At 44.5% G+C, this 17,899-nt stretch overlaps 1 protein-coding gene across 20 annotated transcripts in view; it reads right to left on the reverse strand.

Annotated features, from left to right (window-relative positions):
• Nucleotides 1-17,899, reverse strand: part of DEPDC5 (DEP domain containing 5, GATOR1 subcomplex subunit) — a 165,627-nt gene that overhangs the window by 101,463 nt on the left and 46,265 nt on the right. For 18 of the 20 annotated variants that reach the window (XR_004178820.1, XR_004178817.1, XR_004178818.1 and 15 more), the window contains 7 exons: nt 14,432-14,566; nt 13,618-13,679; nt 12,916-12,989; nt 11,631-11,700; nt 7,441-7,477; nt 6,420-6,564; nt 1,572-1,792 (listed from right to left, as the gene is read on the reverse strand). Coding sequence is in view for 13 of the 20 variants with exons in the window: in XM_031655974.1 (XP_031511834.1) it covers nt 1,572-1,792; nt 6,420-6,564; nt 7,441-7,477; nt 11,631-11,700; nt 12,916-12,989; nt 13,618-13,679; nt 14,432-14,519 (697 nt within the window). In the remaining 7 variants the exon portion in view is untranslated. 20 annotated transcript variants of the gene reach the window in all.

The raw sequence follows: 17,899 nt of genomic DNA on the forward strand, positions 1-17,899 counted from the left end.
AAAAATGCACAGTCATGCCGAACTGAAGGGTTTAGGTGCAGATTCTCTGGTCATTGAGCATGTCCAGGTGAACAAAGCACCCAAGATGTGCTGCCTGATGTAAAGAGCTCATGGTCAGATTAACCCATACATGAGCTCCTCCTGCCACACCAAGATGATCCTCATGGAAAAGGAACACATTATTCCTAAACCAGAAGAGGACATTGCACAGAAGAAAAAGATATCCCAAGGCCAGGCACGGTGGTTCATGCCTGTAATCCCAGCACTTTGGGAGGCCGAGGTGGGTGTATCACTGGAGGCCAGGAGTTCGAGACCAGCCTGGCCAACATGGCAAAACCCCATCTCTACTAAAAAAAAATCAAAAATTAGCTGGTGTGGTGGCGTGTGCCTGTAATCCCAGCTACTCAGGAGGGTAAGGCAGAACAATCACTTGAACCCAGGAGGCAGAGGTTGCAGTGAGCCGAGATCATGCCACTGCACCCTAGCCTGGGCAACAGAGTGAGACTCGGTCTCAGAAAAAAAGAAAAGAAAAAAAAAAAGAAAAAAAATTGAAGAAACAAAAACTGATAGTATGGGAATAAATTCAGCACAAAATAAATGCAAATAAAAGTTAAAAAAAAAAAAAACCGGTAAGTGAAAAACTTTTTTTTTTTTTTTTTTTTGAGATGGAGTCTCCCTCTGTCACCCAGGCTGGAGTGCAGTGGTGCAATCTCGGCTCACTGCAACCTACACCTCCCAAGTTCAAGTGATTCTCCTGCCTCAGCCTCCTGAGTACCTGGGATTACAGGCACCTGCCACCACGCCTAGCTAATTTCTGTATTTTGAGTAGAGACAGTGTTTCACCATGGTCTCAAACTTCTGACCTCAAGTGATTCATCCGCCTTGGCCTCCCAAAGTGCTGGAATTACAGGTGTGCGTCACTGCGCTGGACCAGTAAGTGAGAAACTAAAATGCAACATAAGACAGAGGTTGTTTTATGTATGGCATAAATGGAAATGATAAGGAAATAAACCCTTTTGACCCTAGGCCTAAGAAAAGCTTTCTATTAATATATGGAAAGGTATATAGTTAAATGATGGATGAAGAAAGGCTAAACAAAAAATAGTATAATAGAGGCAGGGTGCAGTAACATTGGTTCATGCCTGTAATCTCAGCATTTTAGGAGGCCAATGGGTGGATCCCTTGAGCCCAGGAGTTCAAGACCAGCCTGGGAATGGTGAAACCCCATCTCTACAAAAAAATGTAATAATCAGCTGGGTGTGGTGGCATGCCTATAGTCCCAGTTACTTGGGAGGCTGAGGAGGGAGGATCGATTAAGTTCTGGAGTTCAAGGCCACACTGAGGTGAGCTGTGATTGCACCACTGCACTGTAACCTGGGTGTTCTGTCACCAAAAAAAAAAGTATAATCTACACATAGCTAACAGCTAAAGTGATTTGTACCTACTGCACTGGCAAAGAAATAATTAAGATGTGGGATTTACACCCCACCTCTGACCAACCCTCCCAACTCCAGTCACCCACTGTATTAAGAAAGATGTCCCTGGCTCGGTCTGTGCTTCAGCACTCTTACCTCGAGTGCTGGTGTATCCCAAGGAGCTGCTGACTTCATACTGGTGCAGGTGGGGGTGTGGGATCATCAGGATGTTGGCGCTCTTGCCCAGGGAGCTGTCATCAGAAGCCTGGCTCCTCACTTCCTCAGTGGGTAGTGTGCGGCTTGGTAGGGAAGGGCTGGATGAAACATCACAGGAGCTGGCACTCTTTCGACTGTGATTCTCTCGCTCTCGCACAGACCTGCCAGGCAAGAGACAAAAAGTTACCATCAAGCAAGGGATGCTGTCCTACCTCAAGTTAAAACTCTAAAACCCATCACCAGCCCAAGCCACATGGGAACCCAATAACAAAAATCCCCAGTGTGATCTACAAGCAGGAAACCTATATGTGGTACTTTACCCTTAACAGCTTGAGATGTTATATAAGAGAGGGGAGAAATGACAGACATTATGCGGCCAAAGTTCTAGGATCATAGTTGTAAAGAAAGGACTGCTCCAGGCCGACCCCACCTGATCCCACTGATTAATCTCACATCACTAAAAACAGAATGAGAAGAGAGATAGGATGTGATGTGGGAGAAAGTACACAGTGCCTGAGAAGTGTTCTCACCCTCAAATTTGAATCTAAATCTAATCAAGCTTCCAGAGATAATTGCCACTTTACAGGGAATTTGCAGAATAGAGGAAAACTTAAACATTACAAGGCAACAATCAGCCAAATGTAGAAAGCAAGGCATTCTACTGTCACACACACACACAAAAGACATTATAACCAAATGCAAAAAGTGGATCTTGTTTAGGTCCCATTTCAAACTAACTGCAAAAGCACAGTTTTGAGGCAATTCAGAAAACTGACCATGCACTGGCTATTAGAGGGCATTTAGGGATTAGTGTTAATTTTGTTACCAATGATAATGGTACTGCGATATTTTGTTTTTTTTAATTCTTATTTGTTGAAATGTATACTAATCAGCTTTGTGCCAGACTGGGTGACACTAAATAAATAAATAACATGTAAAAAAAGAAAGAAACTTACGCTGAAGTACGCACTATTGAAAAAAAAATACAGGCTGCCTGGGATTTGTTTGTTTGTTTTTGTGAGATGGAGTCTCACTCTGTCACCCAGATTGGAGTGCAGTGGCACAATGTCAGCTCACTGAAGCCTCCACCTCCTGGGTTCAAGCGATATTCCTGCCTCAGCCTCCCAAGCAGCTGGGATTATAGGTGCCCGCCACCACACCTGGGTAATTTTTTTGTATATTTAGTAGAGACTGGGTTTCACCATGTTGGCCAGGCTGGTCTCAAACTCCTGACCTCAAGTGATCCACCTGCCTTGGCCTCCCAAAGTGCTGGGATTACAGGCATGAGCCACTGTGCCCTGCCAATCCTGGGATTTGTTTTTAAAATACTCCATCCAAAATTTAAATGTGGGAGAGGTGATGAAACAAGACTGACAACATGGTGATAACTGTTCATAATAGTAGTCTCTATTTGAGCATGTCTGAACATTTCCTAATAAGAGTTTATATATATCATATTTATATATTATATATATACACACACACAATATATATATATCCTTATTAAAACATAAAATTCCCTAAGGGGAAAACCTCTAAAAGCAACAGGAAGAAGGATCAAAAGGAGAAAAGCCCTATAAAGATGCAAAAGCTCAGAACGAAAGAGTAAGCCCACCAACAGGGCTGCCCTTGTGGCATCAGAGCTACTCCCTTTCCTCCTGCAAGGATTTTTTTAGTAAGAGCTTAAACGGAGCCTGAAAACAGATTCAAAGTGCTGACTACATGTTTGTTCTTTCCACAGTAAATATTTAAACACCAGTATATGCTTAGCCATGTGTAAAGGTAGAGCACCAATTAAGACACAATTTGTGCCTTCAGAGACCACACAACCTGGGTACCACAAGGTCTTGTCATCTTTGATTAGACAAAAGAAAACCAATTTTGAACTATGAGAGCATTTTTAAAGACTACAAAGAAAAGCCCCTCAGTAGCTCTTACTGAGCCCCTAAGCAGCATCCACACACAGGAAAGAGGCTGCTGACAGCACTTAATTCTGAGCTCTAAGCATTCTTGGGTAGGACTGGATGAGGGAAGAGGACAGAAAACAATCATGTGGTCACTCTAAGTTCATTTGCCACAAAATTAAGAGACATAATATTATTCCACTCAGTTGTGCTTAAAGCTACAGAATTAAGAAATCTGGCCGGGCGCAGTCATTCATGCCTGTAATCCCCCAGGACTTTTGGAGGCCAAGGTGGGTGGATCACCTGGGGTCGGGAGCTTGAGACCGGCCTGACCAACATGGAGAAACCCCATCTCTACTAAAGATACAAAATTAGCCAGGCATGATGGCACATGCCTGTAATCCCAGCTACTCAAGAGGCTGAGGCACGAGAATCGCTTGAATCCAGGAGGCGGAGGTTGTGGTGAGCCGAGATCACGCGATCGCACTCCAGCCTGGGCAACAAGAGCAAAACTCCATCTCAAAAAAAAAAAAAAAAAAAGAAATTTGGAAAATTGGTTGGGCGCAGTGGCTCACGCCTGTAATCCCAGCACTTTGGGAGGCAAAGGCGGGCGGATCACAAGGTCAGGAGATTGAGAGCATCCTAGCTAATACGGTGAAATCCGGGCTCTACTAAAAATACAAAAAATTAGCCGGGCGTGGTGGTGGGTGCCTGTAGTTCCAGCTAGTCAGCAGGCTGAGGCAGGAGAAAGGATTGAACCCGGGAGGTGGAGCTTGCAGTGAGCCGAGATCGCGCCACTGCACTCCAGTCTGGGTGACAGAGCGAGACTCCTTCTCAAAAAAAAAAAGAAAAAAGAAATCTGGAAAATTGATTCACAGTGTTTGGTACACAGGGAAAGAAATAGAAGCTAGAGTTGTTTCACACATTCATGAAAAAAGAAAGTCGACATAAATAATATAAACATAAGCATAAAATCCAAGATGAGGCCGGGTGCGCTGGCTCAGTCTGTAATCCCAGCGCTTTGGGAGGCCAAGGCGGGTGGACCACTTGAAGTCAGGAGTTTGAGACCAGCCTGGCCAACATATTGAAACCCCGTCTCTACTAAAAAATATAAAAATTAGCTGAGTGTGGTGGTGCATGCCTGTAGTCCCAGTTACTTGGGAGGCTGAGGCATAAGAATCGCTTGAACCCAGGAGGCAGAGGCTGCAGCGAGAAGAGATTGCACCACTGCACTCCAGCCTAGCAGACAGAGCAAAACGCCATTTCAAAACAAAAACAAAAACAAAAACAACAACAAAAATCCCCCAAGACTATAAAATATTAGAAGAAAATATGAAATATTCACCTGTAACTCTGGGGTAGAGAATGTTTTCTTACACAAGACCCAGAAATGAATAGATTAGTATATCTAACTATATCACAATTAAAAACTACCACATGGCTGAGTGCAGTGGCTCATGCCTATAATCTCAGCACTTTGGGAGACTAAGACAGGAAGATGGCTTCAACCAGGAGTTTGAGACCAGCTGGCAATATGTAAGACCTCATCTCCACAAAAAATTAAAAAACTAGCTGGACATGATGGTGCATGCCTGTAGTCTCAGCTACTTGGGAGGCCAGAGGCAAGAGGATCCAGGAGGCAGAGGTTACAGTGAGCCATGATCGTGACACTGCACTACAGCCTGGGTGACAGAACGAGATCCTGTCTCAAAAAAAACCAACTACCATATGACCAAAACACCACAGAGCGCACTTTTTTTTTTTTTTTTTTTTTGAGACAGAGTCTCACTCTGTGGCCCAGGCTGGAGGGCAGTGGTGTGATCTCGGCTTACTGTAAGCTCCGCCTCTGGGGTTCACACCATTCTCCTGCCTCAGCCTCCCGAGTAGCTGGGACTACAGGCGCCTGCCACCACGCCCGGCTAATTTTTTTGTATTTTTAGTAGAGACAGGGTTTCACCATGTTAGCCAGGATGGTCTCGATCTCCTGATCTCGTGACCTGCCCACCTCGGCCTCAGGCAGCAAATTTTTAAAAGGAGGACTTAAAGAAAGAAAAGTTCTTGCCCACTCAGAATAATAAACTTAAAAGAAACGCTGTGTCCAAGGATAGTGCCAGCCCAATGAGAGGAAGATTGTGGAATTTGTGAATTGTTTCCCTTGGCTCAGAAGACCATAAGAACCGGCCAGGCACGGTGGCTCACACCTATAATCCCAGCACTTTGGGAGGCCGAGGCAGGAGGATCACTTGGGGCCAGAAGTTCAAGACCAGTCTGGCCAACATGGCGAAACCCCATCTCTACAAAAAATATAATTATTAGCCGGGTGTGGTGGCGCGTGCCTTTAATCCCACCTACTCAGGAAGCTGAGGCAGGAAAATTGCTTGAACCCAGGAGGCAGAAGTTGCAGTGAGCCGAGATTGTGTCATTGCACTCCAGCCTGGGCGACACAGTGAGACTCCATCTCAAAAAACAAAACGAGATGGGCACAGTGGCTCATGCCTGTAATCCTAGCACTTTGGGAAGTCGAGGCGGGCAGATCACCTGAGGTCGGGAGTTCGAGACCAGCCTGACCAACATGGAAAAACTCCATCTCTACTAAAAATACAAAATTAGCCAGACATGATGGCGCACGCCTGTTATCCCAGCAACTTGGGAGGCTGAGGCAGGAGAATCGCTTGAACTCGGGAGGTGGAGGTTGCGGTGAGCCGAGATCGCACCATTACACTCAAGTCTGGGCAACAAGAGAGAAACTCCATCTCAAAAAAACAAAACAAAACAAACAAAAAACCCAAAATGAAACAAAACAAAACAAGAAAAGATTTTCAAGGTTGCTCTCTTAAAGGCCACTACTGAACTTCAGGTTTTCCTACACAATTTTTATATGCACCCCCAAGTGAATCTGGCAGAAAACCTGCAGGTGGCGAGGCACTGGGCCCGGGATGGGCCGGGCAGCCTGAACACTTGAGCGTCATAGGCATCATAATCTACTTGGATGGGAAGGGCGTTCTCAGATTCTTTTGGACTCCCGAGAGCTGAAATACACAAATAACATAAATTGTTATCAAAAACATTTCAAACAGATGCCTGAGAGCTGAAATACACAAATAATATAAATTGTCATCCAAATACATTTCAAAGAGATGCCTTCAGATAATCTTCACCAGAATCTGCAAGGTACAGGTGATCACCCTCTCCATGAAAAAATGGGGTAACAACCTATTCATCAAGTTGAGACTAAATGACGTATATGTCAAAGCAATATAGAACTGTATAGCACTAAATAAAGGTAAGGTGTGGATAGCATTTCATCCTTCTGTGACCCTTCTTAAAATAAATCATCTTAATATGTTTAGTAGTTTAAAACTTTCTACCTGATCCCTACAAATGGCCGATGGAAAAGAAAAACAAGTTTTTTTCATTTTGCAGATGACAGGAAAAAATATAAGGTCATTAAGGGATCCTGCAAACATGACACAAAGGGAACTCAGGTCTCCTGACTTTTCCACAGATTTTTTATGGGACTTCACATAGTTTTGTTGTCATGGGTAAGCTGATGCTCTTTTTTTTTTTTTTTTGAAACGGAGTCTTGCTCTGTCGCCCAGGCTGGAGTGCAATGGTGTGATCTCGGCTCACTGCAACCTCTGCCTCCTGGGTTCAAGCAATTCTCCTGCCTCAGCCTCCTGAGTAGCTGGAATTACAGGTACCCGCCATCATGCCCGGCTAATTTTTTTGTATTTTTGTAGAGACAGGGTTTCACCATGTTGGCAAGGCTGGTCTTGAACTCCTGACCTCAGGTGATCCACCCACCTTGGCCCCCCAAAGTGCTGGGATTACAGGCGTGAGCCACCGCACCCGGCCAGCTGACTCTTTTTTTAAAAGCAAGGAAAAAAATCTCAAAAAATACTCACATGTATCACGGCCATTTTTTGCTTTCTCAGAGGCAGGCTGAAAAATTAAATAGATAATTAATCACTCCTTCCTTTGCTAGAAAAGAACTTATCACAAGGCACAGTGTGTATGTGCTGCTCCCAGGGTAGAGAGCCTGTAACTGATGGAAAGGCAGGAGCTAACATCTGACACCTACCTACCACGGTCCTTTATTCTCACATCACATCTTGCTGACTCTCACAACCCTGTCCAGTGAGTGAATGGACTCCTCCTTACAAGTGGAGATATTCAATTGCAGAGAGAATGAGGGACTTTACCCAAAGCCACATATTCAGCAGGTGGCAGAGCCAAAATTCAAGCCCAGATCTTTAGATTCTTGGTCAATCCACTGTTGTGTTTGTGCCACCACAGCTAGGTCCCACCTGACCCAAACGCTGCATGCTTCCCCCTTCACTACGGTGCTGTCACCTGTCTGCCTGCACCTACCAGAGCTGAGCACTCTGTAGATCACCCAATTTGCCAAAATCAAGTACAAGGGTAGAGGAAAAAACTAATAAAGCTATCACTTTTTACATTTACTTAAAAATCTTTTTCAGATTAAATAAATAAAGGCCAGGCACAGTGGCTCACGCCTATAATCCCAGCACCTTGGGAGTCCAAGGCGGGAGGACTGCTTGAGCCCAGGAGTTTGAGACTAGCCTGAGCAACATAGTGAGACCCCATCTCTATTTATGTAATTTTTTTGGTAATCTTTCAGGACCCTGAAACCTTTCACAACAATATTAACTCTTGCTTCTTTAAAATAATCATGGTAGCCGGGTACAATGGCTCATGCCTGTAATCCCAGCACTTTGGGAAGCCGAGGCAGGCAGAACACCTGAGGTTCATGTCAGGAGTACCAGCTTGGCCAACATGGTGAAACCCCGTCTCTACTAAAAATACAAAAATTAGCTGGGTGCAGTGGCTCACACCTGTAATCCCAGCACTTTTGAAGGCCAAGATGGGTGGATCACCTGAGGTCAGGAGTTCAAGACCAATCTGGCCAACATGGTGAAACCTCTTCTCTACTAAAAACGCAAAGAAATTAGCTGGGCACAGTGGTGGGCACCTGTAATCCCAGCTACTCTGGAGGCTGAGGCAGGAGAAGCACATGAACCCAGGAGGCGGAGGTTACAGTGAGCTGAGATCGTGCCATTGCACTCCAGCCTGGGTGACAGAGCAAAACTCTATCTCAAAAAATAAAATAAAATAAAATAAAATTTAAAAAATACAAAAATTAGCTGGACATGGTGGCGCACGCCTGTAATCCTGTAATCCCAGCTACTTGGGAGGCTGAGACAGGAGAATCACTTGAACTCTGGAGGCAGGGGTTGCAGTGAGCCAAGATCGCACCATTGCACTCCAGCCTGGGCCAGAGAGAGTGACTCCATCTCAAAAAAAAAAAAAAAAAAAATTAGACAGGCATGGTGGCATGCACCTGTAGTCCTACCTACTGGGGAGGCTGGGGCACGAAAAATAATTGAACCCAGGAGGCAGAGGTTGCAATGAGCCGAGATCCCACCACCACACTGGGCATGACAGAGCGAGACTCTGTCTCAAAAAAATAAAATAAAATAATCATGGTGCAGAGAAGTTTTTCCATGTTCTACTTGGCTGAGAATGCTTGTGGTGAAGGCAAGAGAGGCCCTTTCTGGACAGAATCCCATCTCCTAGCATTTCACTATCTGACATGGCTTATGCTAGGAGTCCTCAGCTTGCTCCAAATTAGTATTTCCCCTATTAGAAGAGTAACATTAACAGCCCTCCCCGCTAAAAAAAGAAAAGGGAAGAAGTGGGCCTGACACACAGCCACAAATGGAGCAACCCTCAGTGAATTCAGCTCTACTGGAAAGGGCAGAGGGGTGAAAGCACTCGGGTGTGGGGACTGCAAACATAACAGCCTGCTTTTCTTCTCACAGTACATCAAAACCACTTGTTCGAGTTCTGGCCAGGTGCAGTGACTCACGCCTATAATCCCAGCACTTTGGGAGGCTGAGGTGGGCTGGTCACTTGAAATTAAGAGTTTGAGACAAACTTGGCCAACATGTGAAACCCTGTCTCCACTAAAAATACAAAAATTAGGCCGGGTGTGGTGGCAGGTGCCTGTAATCCCAGCTACTCGGGAGGCTAGGGCATGAGAATTGCTTGAACCTGGGAGGCAGAGGTTGCAGTGAGCCGAGATCACACCACTGCACTCCAGCTTGGGAGACAGAGCAAGATTCCATCTCAAAAAAACAAACAACAACAACAAAAAAAAACACCTGTTCAAGTTCTTTAAAACTGCATTTTTATCAGTTGCAAATATATTCCATCAAGTGGATATTTCATAGTTCAGCCATTGCTCTATTGTTTTCAACTTCTATTAAGAATAAAACTAAACCCAGAGGTATTTGCATATAATCACTTCAATTATTTCCTGACACCACATGCCCCAAAATGGAAGTGCCTGGTCAAATAGCATAAACATTTGCTCTCAATACACAAGGCTGAAATGCTTTGCAAAAGTAACATACACCAACCAGGTACTCCAGTGTCAATTTCACCACACTTTTTGTAGCATGTGGTATAATTATTAATATATTTTAAATGTGGTATAATTTTTAATATATTTTAAATGTGGTATAATTATTAATATATTTTAAACCTCTTTGGAAAGAAGAAAACAAGAACTCCCATTCTTGCTACAATTTTCATTTATTTTCTTGGTTTGTTTGTTTCTAGAGACAAGATCTCAGTCACCCAGGTTAGTGTGCGATGCTACAATTATAGCTCACCACAGCATTGGATTCCTGGGCTCGGGCAATCTTCCCATTTTAGCCTCCCAAGTAGCTGGGACTTACAGGTATGCGCCACCCTACCTGGCTAATTCTTTTTTAGTTTTTGTAGAAATGGGGTCTCACTATATTTGTTGCCCAGATTGGTCTCAAACTCCTGGCTTCAAACAATCCTCCTTCCTCAGCCACACAAAGCACTGGGGTTATAGGCAAGAGCCTCTGCACTCAGCCAGAATTTTCACTTCTTTATACTAAGATCTGACCTTTTGGCTGGGCGCAGTGGCTCAAGCCTGTAATCCCAGCACTTTGGGAGGCCAAGACGGGCGGATCATGAGGTCAGCAGATAGAGACCATCCTGGCTAACACGGTGAAACCCCGTCTCTACTGAAAAATAGAAAAAAACTAGCCGGGCGAGGTGGCAGGCGCCTGTAGTTCCAGCTACTCGGGAGGCTGAGGCAGGAGAATGGCGTAAACCCGGGAGACGGAGCTTGCAGTGAGCTGAGACTGCACCACTGCACTCCAGCCTGCGCAACAGAGCGAGCGAGACTCTGTCTCGAAAAAAAAAAAAAAAAAAAAGATCTGACCTTTTTATCATATTTCCCCTTTGCTGCAATGCATATCTGTATCTCTGTCTTTATTCCCACTGGTATCTGAGTGACATCAGCATCTGAATAAAACAGTCATGTCATCATAAAATGAACTCTTGAAAAACAAAAAATGAACTCTTAGTCTTGGTCATATTTCTGCCAAAGGTATTTCACGCAGTCTGGCTTTGGCCTTGTTATTTATTTATCTAATATATAAAGTTATAAAGTTTTGCCAGGCGCGGTGGCTCACGCCTGTAATCCCAGCACTTTGGGAGGCCGAGACGGGCGGATCACGAGGTCAGGAGATCGAGACCAACCTGGCTAACACGGTGAAACCCCGTCTCTACTAAAAAAATACAAAAAACTAGCCGGGCGAGGTGGCGGGTGCCTGTAGTCCCAGCTACTCGGGAGGCTGAGGCAGGAGAATGGCGTGAACCCGGGAGGCGGAGCTTGCAGTGAGCTGAGATCCGGCCACTGCACTCCAGCCTGGGCGACAGAGACTCCGTCTCAAAAAAATAAATAAATAAATAAATAAATAAATAAAGTTTGGGGATGAATTTCTTAACTCTGTTCATGGCCATGGGGGAAGATGAGGGTACCTCAGGACTAAAATAACCCTATCAGTGTGTGACAGTCCACAAAGGCTCTCTGCTGATTAATGCAATCTACCTTCTTGGCTGGGCAGAATGGCTCATGTCTGTAATCCCAACACTTTGGGAGGCTGAAACAGGAGGATTGCTTGAGTCCAGGAACTCAAGATAAGACTGGACCACATAGTAAGAACCCGTCTTAACAAAAATAAAAACCTACCTTCTTTCCTGCCAGTTTTATTCGTGGGGTGAAACTATTACAAAAGAGCTGGCTTTTGGATGTGTAGAAACTGTAAAAGAAACAGAGTCATTAATTTAAATCCCCTTTATTTTAAAAACTCAAAACACAGTTAAAATACTAGGCATGGATCAGCCCTCCTGAAATGGGCTTTGTTCTCGGCTTCACTGATCTTCCCAATTTTAACTTCTTTTGCAAGAAGTCACTACAAAACATTAGTTATATTTTGTTTTTTGGTAGAGACAGTCTGGCTACGTTGATCACAATGGTTTCAAACTCCTGGCCTCAAGCGTTCCTCCCACCTCAGCATCCCAAAGTACTGGGATTATAGGCATGAGCCACCATGCCCGGCCTGAAATTGCTACTTTTGTAGGTCAAAAACAGTCTAATATCATGATATCAAACAGTATAAATTAATAGCTGCAGCTTTGCCATGAACTTGCTGTTCAAGACCAGGTTGGCCAACACGGTGAAACCCTGTTTCTACTAAAAATACAAAAATTAGCTGGGTGTGATGGCAGGCACCTGTAATCCCAGCTACTCAGGAGGCTGAGGCAAGAGAATTGCTTGAACCCGGATGGTGGAGGTTGCAGTGAGCCAAGATCGTGCCACTGCACTCCAGCCTGGGCGACAGAGCGAGACTCCATCTTAAAAAAAGAAAGAAAGAAAGAAAGACAACCCAGAGAAGGAGAGAATGCTCTGGAAGCACTGAAGAAAAAGTGGCTATTAGTTATCAGGGCAGCACAGAAGTAATTCACAGAAGAGAGATGCTGGAGTTGGATCTTGGAAGAAAATAGGCATTTTCAAGAGAAGGGTAGATGGAATAAGATTAGTGTCATAGTTCAAAAAGATGAGGCACTGGCACTAGCAGAGGGATGAGAAAAGCCATCCCTGAGCTGGAACCAGCAGGAACACTGAAGTCTTGTCCCATAAAGAGGCGCGGGGACTTATCTAGAGCTGAAGGAAGTCAGGCACAAATGTTGGTCTTCTACGGTCTGTGGGAGTTGGGAATAGAAGGACTTGGGAACAGCAGTGGAAGTCAGTCAGTCCTTAAAATTTTGTTTTTATTCTTTTTCACCATAGACTGTCCATATGATACTGCTACTGCTTTGTGTGTAGAGAACTTTGAGCAAATGTTAGAACTTGGTTTCCACATTTTCTTGACAAAAGGTTTAGTGCTATAATAAGAACCTAACAAATTTAAAGAAAAATGGCAAGGAAGCTGTCAAAACTCTTATCACCTACTATTGATTGAGATCGCACCCACCTGTGGTTTATCCAGTGAGGGATATTATAGTCATCGCCCAGACGAGAATCCCGGGGAGCACTCCGATTATGGAGCTGCAAGGGGAAAAATGAGAGCACAGATAAGCTACAGAACAAGTAGGATGTGGAACTGCTCTAACTTTTCTGTTTTTGGGGTTTAAAAAAAAAATTTTTTAGGGCCAGGCATGGTGGCTCAAGCCTGTAATCCCAGCACTTCGGGAGGCCAAGGTGGGCAGATCACCTGAGGTCAGGTGTTCGAGACCAGCCTGGCCAACATGGTGAAATCCCATTTCTACTAAAAATACAAAAATTAGCCAGGCGTGGTGGCAGGTGCCTGTAATCACAGCTACTCAGGAGGCTGAGGCAGGAGAATTGCTTGAACCCGGGAGGCAGAGGTTGCAGTGAGCCGAGATCGCGCCATTGCACTCCAGCCTGGGGGACAAGAACAAGATTTCGTCTCAAAAAAAAAAAAAAAAATTTTTTTTTTTAGAGATGGAGTCTTGCTTTGCTGACCGGGCTGGAGTGCAACAGTTATTCATAGTTATTCATAACAAACTATACCCAAACTCCTAGGCTCAAGGGATCTTCCCACTTCAGCCTCTCGAGTAAGTGGGACTATAGCGCATGCCACAGCGCCTGGATTGTTTCTCTTTCTAACTATACTCAAACTGGCCTTTAGTAAGCAAATCCAAAATCTAATTACCTTGAACAATGGGACAGCATGTAACGGTTGCTCTCCCATACACACCAAGTCCACACCAATTCCTAAAAAAATAAAAGACAAAAAGAGTTGTGGGAGGGAATGGCAGAGACAAGCATCCCTATCTATAAATCATGTTATTTAACTGCGTATTAGGCAAAGCTAACTTACCATTGTATGATTTATAACCTCATAGTGCTGCCTATGCAGCAAAGAAGTAAATACACTTTTTGAGACAGTCTCACTCTGTTGCCCAGGCTGACGTGCAGTGGTCAGAGATCACAGCTCTCTGCAACCTCTGCCTCCTGGGTTCAAGCAATTCTACTGCCTCAGCATCCCAACTCCATCTTGTTGATGAAACAAATCAAATTGTGGGGTGTGGGGCTGAGTTGGGGATACGAGGCACATCATGGAGGACTGGACTAGATTATCTGACAGTGCATCTGAAAACAGGCTGACAGCACATGGGTCCCTTGAAATCATCCCTCCAGGAAGGCTTCCCTAGTGCCAAATATATTTGGGAAACTCAGAGTACCCTGATACACTCTTTAGAGAAAAACAACCTACACTAACATATTAAAAACGGAGGAAGACCTGTCATTATGGAACCTGCTTATCTTTGCATGACCCAGCATTTTCCAAACTGATTTGACCATGAATCTTTAGCACCTGACGCCTATTGACATCCACAGATGTTGTGACACGCAGAACACTATACAGAGCTCCTCACACTCTAAGAAGTCAGTGAAGCTCACAGTTCTAAGGGAAAATCAGGCTAGGAACATGTGGAGACAGGGCACAAACCAGAGAGTATTACCATTATCTATCATCCGCTGCTTGGTCAAGATCATGAGTAGGCGGTCCACCTCAAAGACACCCACCCCGGGCGTGATCACCACTGACATCTGCCCCGTTCGGTCAAAGTTGCGGTTGATGTAATGCTTATCAAACACTAGAAATAAAACAAAAATTCCACAATAATGATGTTACAGTTTTTCAGAACCCCGTCACAAACAAGCATCTCTACACTCTCAGAGCATTCTGCCCATATTTTTATTTTATTTTATTTTATTTTGAGACAGAGTCTTGCTCTGTCACCAGGCTGGAGTGCAGTGGCGTGATCTGGGCTTACTGCAACCTCCGCCTCCCAGGTTCAAGCAATTCTCCTGCCTCAGCCTCCTGAGTAGCTGGGACTACAGGTGCATGCCACCACACCTGGCTCATTTTTTGTATTTTTAGTAGAGACAGGGTTCCACCATGTTGGCCAGGATGGTCTCGAACTCCCGACCTCAAGTGGTTCGCCCACCTCGGCCTCCCAAAGTGCTGGGATTACAGGTGTGAGCCACTGCACCCGGGCCATATTTTTATTATAGCAACTGCCACATTCTAGTTAAATGTATACACATCTATCTTTTCTATATTAAGAACTACTTGACCACGGAATAAGTCTCTGTCACCTTTGTTAATACACCTCATTGATGCCTAATACTTGCCCTGTGCAGCCTTAAATGCTCAAATTTCATGCTGTTAGGGATGTGGCTCATGCCTGTAATCCCAGCACTTTGGGAGGCCGAGGCAGGTGGATCACTTGAAATCAGGAGTTTGAGACCAGGCTGGCCAACATGGTGAAACTCCATCTCTACCAAAAAATACAAAAATTAGCCAGGCATGGTGGTGTGCACCTATAATCCCAGCCACTTGGGAGGCTGAGATGGGAGAATCACTTGAACCCAGGAGGCAGAGGTTGCAGTGAGCAGAGATCATGCCACTGCATTCCAGCCTGGGTGACAGAGCAAGACTCTGTGTCAAAAAAAAAAAAAAAAAAATTCATGCTGTTAATTTGAACCATCCATAAATGAGTCTGTAGTAAAACTTTGATTATATTAGATTTTTTATATATTATATATTATTTTATTATAAACTATATAATTAGATTATATTAGATAGTATTAATTTAAGACACTATTTAAAAGAGTAGACCAAAATCTTGGGATGATTTTGTAAATCTGGCAAGTCACTTTTTATTTCTAGCTTCCGTGATTCTTACTATGAAAAATCAAGGCCGGGCGCGGTGGCTCAAGCCTGTAATCCCAGCACTTTGGGAGGCCGAGGCGGGTGGATCACGAGGTCAGGAGATCGAGACCATCCTGGCTAACACGGTGAAACCCCGTCTCTACTAAAAATACAAAAAACTAGCCGGGCGTGGTGGCGGGCGCCTGTAGTTCCAGCTACTCGGAGGCTGAGGCGGGAGAATGGCGTGAACCCGGGAGGCGGAGCTTGCAGTGAGCCGAGATTGCGCCACTGCACTCCAGCCTGGGCGACAGAGCAAGACTCCGTCTCAAAAAAAAAAAAAAAAAAAAAGAAAAATCAGTGATATTCCAATATGACAAGAAGATTTACTAATAGAAGACCTCATGCTCTAGAATTCCCCCAGCACCTGTGTACAGACACATGTGAAGATGATATACAGGTGATGTGAATGTACATCATCACTTCCACGTCTGGCCAGTGACAGATGGACACCTAACTGGAGCTGGGCAGATCAGACTGTCTCTACCAGGAATGTGAATTCTGAACAGAGAGCAGAGACAGGGTTGCTGGAAGCTGAAATATGGCTCTCATAATTCCTGCTGCTATGGTTCCCAGAGCCACTAAGGTTCTTCAACATGGTGTTTGAGCCTTTCCTGGCTGCTCCACTTAAGCCTCTGTATTCTTCCAGTAAATTTCCCTTTTTGTTTAAACTAAATCAATACATTTCTGTTATTTGCAAATAATATATTTCAGCTAACACATAAATGCCGGGATAATCATACCACACTGCTAACAATGGTTCCCCTTAAAGAAGAGGACACTGGGGGTCAGGAGGAGCGTATCGTTTTTTACTTGATACACCTCTCCATATTCGAATTTTATTTTATTTTATTTTATTTTATTTTATTTATTTGAGACAGTCTTAACTCCATCACCCAGGCTGGAATGCAGTGGCATGATCTCAGCTCACTTCAACCTCCACCTCCCAGGTTTAAGTGATTTTCCTGCTTCAGCCTCCCAAGTAGCTGGTATGGCAGGCATGCACCACCATGCCTGGCAAGTTTTTTATGTATTTTTAGTAAAGATGGGGTTTTGCCATGTTGGCTAGGCTGGTCTTGAGTTCCTGACCTCAGGTGACCCCCCGCCTCAGCCTCCCAAAGTGCTGGTATTACAGGTGTCAGCCATTGCAGCAGGCCTATTTATTTAAAAAAAAAAAATTAGTGTCTTTTTCACCCAGGCTGGAGTGCAGTGGTGTGATCTCTGCTTACCACAACCTCCACCTCCCAGGTTCAAGTGATTCTCCTGTCTCAGCCTCCTGAATAGCTGAGATTACAGGCGTGTGCCACCACGCTGGCTAATTTTTGTATTTTTAGTAGAGACAGGGTTTCACCATGTTGCTCAGGCTGGTCTCAAACTCCGGACCTCAAGTGATCTGTCTGCCTTGACCTCCCAAAGTGCTGGGATTATACATGTGAGTCACGGCACCTGGCTGCTTTTGTAATTTTTTTTTAAGTAGATTTTAATTTTTTTAATTTTTATTTTAAATTTTTATTTTTTAAGTAGATTTTTAAAATATTACCTAGAAGCAGTTGAGGGATGGGGTGGAAAATAATAACACGGTTTGAGTAAGTCAAAGAACCCAAGGAGGATCCTTGTAGTTCCTGACCATGAGAAGCAGATGAGACTACCAAATTAACCGGTCAACAGAAGACCCAAGAGCTAAATGTTGGTCATTACAACCACCCAATGAGAAGCTATTGCTTTAAATTAATTTTGGGGGTAGCTGAATGGAGGCATCATCACCTAGGTCTGGGTCTGCAGGCATTCATAAAGAGACATGCATAGCTGTCAGAGGCCTTTAAACCAGAGCAACTCCATCTTGAATAGGGGCTGGGTACAATGAGGTTCAGACCTGCTAGGCTGCATTCCCAGGAGGTTAGGCATTCTTAGTCACAGGATGTTTACAGTTAAGGGAACAGGTTAATAATGTTTACCCAACAGACTCAGGACTTAACAGACCCAGGAAACGTCCTGATGTCCCAATATATTTTTTTTTTTTTTGAGATGGAGTCTCGCTCTGTCGCCCAGGCTGGAGTGCAGTGGTGTGATCTCAGCTCACTGCAAGCTCCGCCTCCAGTGTCCACACCATTCTCCTGCCTCAGTCTCTAGAGTAGCTGGGAATAAAGGGGCCTACCACCATGCCTGGTTAATTTTTTGTATTTTTAGTAGAGACGGGCTTTCACCGTGTTAGCCA

Source organism: Papio anubis, chromosome 16 (assembly GCF_008728515.1).
Source record: "Papio anubis isolate 15944 chromosome 16, Panubis1.0, whole genome shotgun sequence".
Classification (NCBI taxonomy): domain Eukaryota; kingdom Metazoa; phylum Chordata; class Mammalia; order Primates; family Cercopithecidae; genus Papio; species Papio anubis.